We start from the raw sequence: 10,572 nt of genomic DNA, 5'->3' as shown, positions 1-10,572 counted from the left end.
AGTTTGCAGACGACACCAAACTTTTCCAAGTGGTGAAGACCAGAAGTGATTGTGAGGAGCTCCGGAAGGATCTCTCCAAACTGGCAGAATGGGCAGCAAAATGGCACATGCTTTTCAATGTAAGTAAGTGTAAAGTCATGCACATTGGGGCAAAAAATTAAAACTTCACATATAGGCTAATGGGTTCTGAGCTGTCTGTGACAGATCAGGAGAGAGATCTTGGGGTGGTGGTGGACAGGTCGAAGAAAGTGTCGACCCAATGTGCAGCAGCAGTAAAGAAGGCCAATTCTATGCTTGGGATCATTAATAATAATAATAATAATAATAAAACTTTATTTTTAACCCGCCCTTCTCCCTAACGGGACCCAGGGCGGCTAACAACATATTTAAAAAAACAATAGATTTTAAAAACATTAATACAAGCAGATAAAAACATTTAAAAACACACTACAGGGCCATAAAAACAGTAGTCAGATTAAAAGAGTAAAAGAGCTTATCATTAGAAAAGGTATTGAGAACAAAACGGCTAATTTATAATGCCATTGTACAAATCGATGGTAAAGCCACACCTGGAGTATTGAGTCCAGTTCTGGTAGCCACATCTCAAAAAGGAAATAGTGGAAATGGAAAAGGTGCAAAAGAGAGCAACTAAGATGGTTACTGGGCTGGGGCACCTTCCTTATGATGAAAGGCTGTTGCGTTTGGGCCTCTTCAGCCTAGAAAAGAGACGCCTAAGGGGGGACATGATTGAGACATACAAAATTATGCATGGGAAGGATAAAGTGAATAGAGAGATGCTCTTTACACTCTCACACAACACCAGAACCAGGGGACATCCACTAAAATTGAGTGTTAAGAGGGTTAGGACAGACAAAAGAAAATATTTATTTACTCAGCGTTTGGTCAGTCTGTGGAACTCCTTGCCACAGGATGTGGTGACGGCATCTGGCCTGGATGCCTTTAAAAGGGGATTGGAGAAGTTTCTGGAGGAAAAATCCATTATGGGTTACAAGCCATGATGTGTATGTGCAACCTGCTGATTTTAGAAATGGGTTATGTCAGAATGCCAATGCAAGGGAGGGCACCAGGATGCAGGTCCCTTGTTATCTGGTGTGCTCCCTGGGGAATTTGGTGGGCTGCTGTGGGATACAGGAAGCTGGACTAGATGGGCCTATGGCCTGATTCAGTGGAGCTGTTCTTATGTTCTTACTCTTTGGGGCATTTTAAATGGGAAATCATTCAGTACATTTTATTATAGAAAATGTCCCAAACTAATGTAGACACATCAACAAATCTTTTGGAAACTCAGGATGATCTAAAATCTGCAGTATTTGGAGGGAAGGATCAATCTAGGGTGACACCATGCTGGAGCAGTGCTGAAAACAATATTGCAGAGTTGACAATTTTTCCGCAATGATTTTGAGAAACCACTCATGGCATCATAGTTTGTTTTGGTGGGGAAAGACTGGCAATGAACATGATAGAGAGGTTTTTGGTTGATGAAATACATGTTTTTAAAACATGGGAGAGGTGGTCATGATAGAGGCAATGGCTGATGAAGTCTGATCTTACTGCAAAATTAGCATTGCAAAGTGAAGTTATCATCTTCCTAGAGCCAATGAGCTGCGGCGCTATCAAACTTCATAAATGGTTATAGCAAGGAATAGGTCATAGTCACATTCAGTGTCACAATGGTGCCTTGGCTACAGCAAAGGTTGATGCTACCCAATCAGCACACACCATGCTGGCCCTTCATTTGCATGTTGTTGTCTATATCTGATGGTACCAGACAAAAGCCTGGCAACATTTGAAGCCAGAGGCTTGAGGATAAAGGATAAAAGGACAGAACAATGGCTGCCAAACAACGAGTTAAAAAGAAAGGCAAGACCCTGAAGAAGAATAAAGTCCAAAGAAAGCACCAGAAGGCCAAGCAAAAGCAGAAGTTCCAGGCTCGAAAACTTAAGAAGACTCAGTCTCACCTTGGTCGCAAAGCCAAGCAGACCTCCAGGGCTAAGGCAGCAAGCAGGGAACAGAAAAAGATCTGCTCCCCAAGGCTCTTTGCATCCAAGATATTGCGACAGATGCCAAAGGTGCGCATGGAGGCCAAGGCCAGAGGCCTGGTGAAGACCTTGCTGACAGACTTATACAACCACGTGGCAACCGAGGTTGAGACCCTGAGCCAGAAGAATGATCCGTCCTCCATCAGCTGTGCTGATGTACAAAATTTCTTAAAGGATGCCATGGCAAAGGAGCTGGCCAAGCACACAGCCGATTCTACCAGCACCACCCCAACTGCCAACAACACCACCACCACCACCACCACTACCACCACCAATTCCGCTTAGAGAAACATCCCTCCCCTTCTCCCTGGCTGGACTCACAAGAAGGGAGAAGACCAAAAGATCTTTTGAAAAGACCAAAAGTTGCTTTGAAAAGAGCCTAATACAGTACTTGAAAGACTTTTTAAAATATTTTGCTGCCTGAACATGTACAAACCGTCCTGTGATCTACCACTTCTTACGACACCAGCTTCACCTCCATTGCCAGTCATGCCATTAATGAAAAACTATGGAAGGACCATTGCTCTAGGACTGAATCCACGAGAGATGATATCTTGCAGGGACTGCATCTATGCTAAGAGATTTCCTCTCACTGTGAACCAGGACCAGCAGAGACTGAGTGGAGAAAACCACCGTGATCATGTGTGTGCGTGTATGAAAAATAATTGTGAGGTGGTTACTGAAAGGAAAAGAAACATCATGTTCTTCCAATAAACCAGGATTTTTGCAGCTTTATTCATTGAAGTGTGTTGCTGTATCTGTGTGTTAATTTGGGGAATGATGGTTTGGTTAGCAATTGAAAATGCTGGGCAGCCCAATCCTAACCTGCGCTAGCACAGCTGGGCCACATGGCCTGCACTGTATCCAGCCCAGGTTAGGAGGAGACTGGATGTCTATTCAAGATGTTTGTCCTCTTATTCTGGATAAAGCCCAATGGGACGTCTTGGAACTTCACCAGTGATGTCACTGGCGTAAATCCGGGAAGCCCCATGTAACACTGTAGGCCTGGGAAGGGATATCCCCCTCCTGGGCCTGTCTCCTCCCATCCTGCCCTCCCCCCATCCTGTGACACCCATTCCCCTCTTCTGGAACACCCTCCCAACACTCTAGGCCAGCACAGTAGCTGGTGCACCAGCAGAGACAGCACTTTTGATTGGGCTGTGAGTTATATTAAACACTGACTTAAAAAGGGCATCAGTGACATAACACTAAATAGAAGTCGGATAATTTAAATCCCAGCAGTTTGGTGAGATTTCCAAGTCTATCACTTCCGAACTCCAGTACAGCCTGCCTTAGAAATGGCATACAACATACTAAAAACTTTTAAGAGATTCAACAACTCAAAACACAGTCACAAATGGGAGAAATTTTCACCACGTTTTAAGTGCAGCTCACACCAAAGTTAGCAGCTGTTTGGCGCTGGGGATTGCTGCTTGCAGGAAGTGCACGATAAGAGTTGCGCAGAATCTAAAAATGGCTGCACTGCTTCTCCGAGGGTATAAAAATTAGCATTTGGAGTTGAGGGAAAGGTCAAAGATTTACACATGGAGGTGGAATGAACTGAAGATGAAAGGAGCTGTCTAAACTTCCAGCTGGTTGAAAAACAGAACAGATTTAGGAGGCAGGAAACTGAAACACTGGCAAACCAAGATCATGTTGTCTATGTTACCTTGCTGTATAGAATGACATGCAGGCCTTCTGCACTTCAGAAGATGGTGGCATCTGTAGGTGCCTCTCAAGATGCCCATATAAGGCTCAACAAATTTGCTTTGACTCAAGGAGCCTGAAAAAAATTAGAAGCCTGATCCTGAGCTCCATTTTCTGCCCAAGCCTAGTCTTTTCTTGCTCTTTTTTTTTAAAAAAAATTAATTTTCAGAGAAAAAAATAATCCTGACCCTACATCCCCCTCAAGCTCTGCCTTTCTGCTCAATCAGATTTTTTTTCTTTTTTATGGGATGGGAACAACACCAACTTTGTTTTTACTTCTTTTGGGAGGGGTGTGTGTGGAGGGAGGGTGAAATGAGTGTGGGGGCAGGGAGGGAAAGGAACTGCGGTGGGGGGGGACTGGATTGGCGGAACTTTTTTTCCCCCCTCTTGCTTTTTCCTCACCTGTTTCTTACCTACCCTTCAGTTGTCTATTCACCTAGTTTGAAAATATCGTTATTGAGCCCTTCAGAGTCTGCTTGGAATTTCACCATCCAGAATGGATGGTACCCTCTGCAAATTTGGCTGATGCCTGATTGTGGATCTTTTGGAAATATATTAATAATGTAGCTCTGGTTTCAGTACAGATACTTGGGGAATTCTGATGTCTTCTTCCTGCTCAGAAGGAGAAGAAACCTCAGCTCTGCTCCTGCAGCTTTTAAGCCCTCTGTTGTCTGTGCACAGTGGTGTAGCTAAGGGGTTGCAGGGTGTAGCAATTGCACGGGGCAACAAGCAGAGCTTTACACTAGTGGGCAAAATTGTATTGGTATTTTTGAATAATGCCATCGTGTTATATACCATTTGATATGGAATTTAATGCAGAATGCAATGGAACAAATCGCATCAAAATATCTCTATTCTCTTAAAAGTTATAGCCAAATAACCAGAAAATAAAAACAATAACTGCCTTATGTAACAAAAACTGGATTTACTAGACTCAAAATGAGTCAATGAGACTGATTGTTCTGAGAGCCAATTAGGTGTTGTTATGATACAGCACGGAACCAATAAGGTGTTAATATGGGGGGTGAGTCGGCACGGCAAGTGGGCAGCAAGCTGCTAGGGGAAGGAGGCAGATTTTCCCCTATTTTGCCTTTTTTTAAAAACCTGGGCATGACATCACTTCAGGGGCATCATTTTGAGCTTGGCACTGGGTTACACAATCATTAGCTATACCACTGCCTGTATAGGTGATAGAAAGGGTGTGGGGCAGATCCTGCCCATCCGTGAGACCCACTAAATCCATACCATACATAATTGTTTTACTTTTTAGTAGGTGTCCCAGGGCCAGCCCATCCATGTGGCCAACTGAAATAGTTGCCTCAGGTAGCAAAGTGGTGAAGGGTACCCATATCTGTCCACCTGCTTGCCTCCACTGCTGTTCTCTGTTCTCCTGCCACTTTCTGGATTGGAAAAGGAAGAGGAGGACAGACAAGGAAATGTGGAGGGGAGGGGTGTGCTGAGCCGGAACATTGGAGAGTGGAAGGAGCAGAGGCTGGTATATCATCAGGTGAGGGGGAAGCATCTGTCATGCCACCTCAGGATGGCATGGAAGATGGCATGGCAGCTCAAAATAGCATGATCTTGGCTTGGTCCTGGGATGGGGGAAACATATTAAACCAAGCCCTGTATTGCTTATTAAAATGCACTGCTTCATCCTTTAGTTATGCCCTGGGGGAAAGCTTTCATGATTGGCCAACTTTGGTTCAACAGCAGAGAAACTGCATGGAAGACAACCCTATGGTACAACTGCAGGCACAAAATGCCCTGCTACTTTGACTGTAGCACAGCTATGCTAATACCTTCCGTTTCCCTGAAGGAATTTTAGAGCAATAAAAAATAATGGAAAGATTGCCAATAGTTAACTCTCTCTCTCTCTCTCTCTCTCTCTCTGTGTGTGTGTGTGTGTGTGTGTGTGTGTGTGTGTGTGTGTGTGTGTTAGAGAAAAACAGCAGGCCTGGAAGCCCCTACAGGAGTCAAAGGAATGCAGTGGCACTAGGATCAAGGCTGGTCCATCCAGGAGACTAACTGAAACAATTGCCTCATGAAGCAGATTGGGGGAGGCATTTCTCTTCCCTGGCCGGCCTTCAGTACCACTATTCCTCCCCCACTTCCTGGCTTGGAGAAGGAAAGGGGAGCAAAAGAAGATGTGTGATGAGTTAGAGAGGCTCTAGCCAGTCAGTCTTCTCTTCTGCTCCACCCTGTTCTTCCTTTTCCAATCAAGTCAATGGGAAGGGCAGAGGCTGGCACTTCACCACACACAATCTTCGCACAAGTAATAGTGGGGGGGGGGGGCGGCATTTGGCATGCCATCTCAGGTGGTCTTGGGCCAACCCCCAGTCATCTCCACTTTACAAAATGTCTATAGCTTTTGTAGAGGCAGCCTTGTAGGAGCCCCTAAACAACATTTTGGTCTGTTGCATTTTGGTCATTTTGTCCTGTCGCTTTTCTGCAGTGCCTCAGCTGGTCATACATTAAAAACATAACCAATAAATCCTATTTTTAAGCATCTCCAACCACCATCCGAAATAAATACAAAACCTGACACATCAACCGTGCCTCCTTCCACAGCTGATCAGAACCAAATCATCTGGGGGAAATAAAAATTCTTGTTGTCATCCATCCAAGGCCAGGAATGGGACAGAGTTTCCAAGGTTGAGTGCCACTACAGAAAAGGCCCTGGTGTTTTGTCCCATGCCTGCATTTCTCAATGCTGCTCCTCCAACATACTATTTGCTGTCACACTGTCCTCAAACGTACCACCAGAAGTAACCAGCAATGACGTCATCGCCAGTTACTTCCAGGTTCGAAGACCATGATGGGAGCTTCCAAGATCAGTAAGAGGCTCAGGGTGTGCGGAAGAGCTTTTTCTTGCGCTCGGAAACTGCATGCTAGAGCTCTGCCCGCCAGCTCTCGCTTCCTATTGCCGTTGGACGCACTTGTCGTAATCTCACTGCCGGACGGTGGGTGCTATGTGTACCACCCAACACTGCCCGGCGTACCACTGGTGGTACACATACCACCAGTTGAGAACCACTGCTCCATGCTGAAAAAGAAACCTCCAGTGGAGATTTCTGCATCTCAGACTCTGGATAGGGAACAGACCAGGCTCGCTTAGGGTCCTTCCCCACCTAGTATATATTTTTTTCTAGCCAGTTGATGTTGTCCAGACTCATGGTTATGGATCTGTACATTTTTATGAACACATAAGGCGCCTGTCCCTTTGGGAACCCGGTGGTGGCTCAGATGTGCTGGGGGCGCTGCTGTGCCTTGGAGGGTCTTCTCCTGCTCCCCTCTCCTTCCCCCCCCCCCATTTCCCATCACCACAGTGACTGTTGCAGCCGGGTTTGCTTTTAATGCCGACACAGGAAGAGGCTGGAGTAACCGAGGCTGATTAAAGGGCTGTGGGTAGCAGCAGTGGGGAGGGAGGTGGGCAGGAAGGAAGGAGGGATCGCCCAGAGTAGGCAGATCGGAAATCATGGGGCTCCTCCGCACTTGGAGTGGTTGGCAAGCAAAGCCCCTTTGTGATCCGGCAACCCAGACTGGGCAGTTCAGTGTTGGGGGTGGAGGGAACACACAGTCTTCTTGATCTCCGCCTCCTCCTCTGCAGGACCCAAGTGGAGACTGAGTGTCACCAATCCAGCCCCTTGAGGGTCCCAGCGATTAACTCTTGCATAGCCGGAGTCTCTAGGTAATTGTGGAGCTGGGTGGTAGGGGAGCAATTTTCCCAAATGCCCTTGCTTTCATCAATCTCTTCTCCTATTTCGGCCTTGTTGAGGATGCACCATCAGCTGACTACCCTGGGGGGGGGGTGTGTGTTTCTGAATCACTTGAAAGAGTGACTTTGCAATCTCTGTTGCAAAGGTCTTTCCTCTCATTTATTTGCTCATTTGCATCACCATCATCTGGATTTGCATCGGAGCTCTGGATAGTATATATTAAACTAGTCGTCGTCCCCCCCTCCCATTTAGTCCTCACAACAACTCTGGGGGGTAGGTTGGCTGAGAGAGACTGACCCAAAGTCGCCTAGTGTGAGCTTTCATGGTCAGTGCAGATCCCCTAAAAAAGTGACCCACATCTCCAGTTAGACCTCCAACTCCTTTGCCTTACAGCATTTCTTACACGATTTAGCTATTAACATGTAAATACTTGTATTTGCCAGTCAAACCCCTGGGGGATAAGAATAGGCCCTCAGTTTGGCTGTACTTGTCATAAGAGTCGACCAAACAGCCACCGGGTAGATGGGACTCATCAGCCTGGGAAGGCAGCTCATCTGAGAGAAGGAAAACTCTGATCCCAAACCTTCACTGCCTTGTGGCTACATCCAGTTATGCAAAAGGCTTCAGGAGTCAACCTCAAGGCAAAATCCGAAGCCGGAGTCCCTGAGGCAGTTCATGGCTGAACACAGTCACGTTCTGGCAACTCCTGCGACGCCGCTGGAACCAACCGTATTGGCCTCTGCCTTTCCATTGGACCATTTCAGTGGAGAAGGGGGGATTTGCTGCATGGGAAACAGTAATAATAATAATATAATATACAGTATTTATATACCGCCTTTCTTGGTCTTTATTCAAGACTTTATTCAAGGCAGTTTACATAGGCAGGCTTATTAAATCCACGCAGGGATTTTTACAAATTGAAAGAAGGTTCTTTCTTTCAAGAACCACTACATTCAAGGTGTTACACTCCGATCTGGTTTAACATTCTGGCCTCCATCCTCCCACGCTCCGAGCAGATGGAACAGCTCAGCTGCAGCTTGCCAGCTGCTTCAAGGTCGCACGGTGCCGGTGGCCTCGAACTGGCGACCTTGTGGATGTTAATCTTCAGGCAATGGAGACTCTACCCTCTAGACCAGACCTCCTGCCCATAGAATAGAAACAGTCTATCCTCCATTTCTACTTTACCCAGGCTTCGCGCACTGGAGAGGACACTCTGTTCCAGAACCACCATTCAGAGCGCCGTACCATAGTCTTCCGAGACTGAAGGATGCCAACAAGTTGCCAGTCACACGTACAGTCTGTGTATACATGCAGCAACAAGTCCTGCACACGACAATCCATGCACAGATTGCACATATTCCTATGCAGAATTATAAGGCAGATTCTTGCACAGATGATACTTCTATATTCATGCCACAAAAACATCTGCCGCACATCATGCTTTACACACACTTTTGCAACAGAAGGGGTATCTAAGTATTGTGTGAAGGAGCACTTGGAGGAGGGAGAAAAAGGAGGAGTATGGAGAAGGATGGACAATAAATGGCAAGATGATGAGGTGCAGTTTGCAAAGATTTTATTTTTGTTGGTGGTGTTTTGGCTGAATAGTTTTCCTTTGTTCAATAGATGATGACTGCCAAATTGGTCCCGAAGGACAGGAAATACAAAATAGGTAGGATAATGCTTTTGGGGGGGGGGGGGGCAACTTGTTGCATGAGTGTGTAACATGTCAAGTTTCACAGAGCACTTTGTTTCTGTCTGATGACGTTTTCTGTGAAACTCCCAAGGATTGCAATAACCGCAGTTGGGAACTTGGGGAACTGCCTTATACCTAGCCATTTTGGCCCATCTAGCTTAATATTGTCTATATTCCAACTGGCTGTGCATCTCCAGAATCTGAGGCAAAGATCTTTCCGGCTACCTAGTACCTGCACTCCTCAGGAGATACCTGGAGATACCAGCTTAAAGATGTACTGCATTTTTGCCCTTGTTTTCTTCAGTAAGACTGAAGAGCAGTGACAGGAGAAACCCCTTGCTTTCTGTCTAGGAAATGTGCTGCCATAGGGGGTCATTATCAGGGCAATCCCTAAAGCAGTGTCTTCATGGTTTTCTTGCACTTGAATTGGAAATTGTCCCTGAAAGGACTACAATGCCTTGATGATTTGATTAGATCAAATGCTTGTGAAGACCCAACAAGGAAACCTGCAAAGAGCTTCTGATTCTTGGGAAAGGAAATGAAATGAACTGAAGCCCTTTTGAAATCACTTTCCCCATTCCTTTTATTTTTTTTTCCTTTTCCTATCCTGAAACAGGCTACCAAGAAATGGCCCCTTTTTGGTCCCAAGTCAGTGCATCCTGCTGAGGGAGAGAGAATGGCCACAGCAGAGCGGGCTCAGGTAGGTAGGGCATTTTGAAGACATCACTATTTTCGGGCAGAGGGAGAAGGCAGCTGAATGCACATAGAATAAGGTTTTTTCAGATTAGGTAGTGAATGAAGAGGTCAATCTAAGTGATAAATTTTGAGCAGACGTTTTGTTTGCACAAGCCAACACGAAACAAACAGAAAATGTGCAACAGCACTGTTGCGTTCTTGTAGTTTTCACTTTGATGGACATAGGAACCTGCTTTATACCGAGTCAGACCATTGGCCCATTATAGTCACTAGGGGCATCTTTTCCAGCATTTTGGATTGGGGTCTTTTTCTAGCCTGCCTGGAGATTTGAGGGATTGAAAGAGGATCTTCAACATGTTGAAGAAGGATCTTCAATGTGCAAAACATATCCTCTAACACGGGAGCTACAACTCCTTCCCACAGCTACCTAAACTCAACCCTTGATTCCCCTCAGTGTGGGATACAACCATGAGAAATTTCTCAACAGCAGCTCAATCAAATACCACGGAGACATAGCTAAACAAAATGGTAAGGATCTTGATATATTTGTCCCACTTCCAAATGTGGTAATACAGAATTCAGCTTCCTGAAAATTCAGCTCGCTCGCTCTTTAAAAAAAAAGTTGATAGCCCTTATGATGACTTAAAAGATATGCTTGACAGTGATCAGTGCCTACTGAAGTTCCAGAAGCAGCTCA

The 10,572-nt window shown here is 45.6% G+C and overlaps 2 protein-coding genes across 2 annotated transcripts in view; both read left to right on the top strand.

Annotated features, from left to right (window-relative positions):
• Window positions 1–1,850: 1,850 nt before the first annotated feature.
• Window positions 1,851–2,345, top strand: LOC136638992 (histone H2B-like). The gene has a single exon (XM_066613016.1). The coding sequence runs from the start codon at window positions 1,851–1,853 to the stop codon at window positions 2,343–2,345; it is 495 nt and encodes a 164-aa protein (XP_066469113.1).
• Window positions 2,346–7,234: 4,889 nt separating this feature from the next.
• Window positions 7,235–10,572, top strand: part of LOC136641904 (zinc finger protein 585A-like) — a 34,713-nt gene continuing 31,375 nt past the window's right edge. Inside the window, exons 1-3 of the mRNA XM_066618005.1 lie at window positions 7,235–7,455; window positions 9,110–9,155; window positions 9,796–9,879. Coding sequence (XP_066474102.1) covers window positions 9,856–9,879 — 24 coding nt within the window. The 5' untranslated portion in view covers window positions 7,235–7,455; window positions 9,110–9,155; window positions 9,796–9,855. The remainder of the gene's footprint in view (window positions 7,456–9,109; window positions 9,156–9,795; window positions 9,880–10,572) is intronic.

Source organism: Tiliqua scincoides, chromosome 2 (assembly GCF_035046505.1).
Source record: "Tiliqua scincoides isolate rTilSci1 chromosome 2, rTilSci1.hap2, whole genome shotgun sequence".
Classification (NCBI taxonomy): domain Eukaryota; kingdom Metazoa; phylum Chordata; class Lepidosauria; order Squamata; family Scincidae; genus Tiliqua; species Tiliqua scincoides.
This window is presented reverse-complemented; position numbering and strand designations above follow the sequence as displayed.

Bases quoted from the DNA above. Each gene is read 5' to 3' on its own strand.
- LOC136638992 (XM_066613016.1), top strand. From the start codon at position 1,851: ATGGCTGCCAAACAACGAGTTAAAAAGAAAGGCAAGACCCTGAAGAAG.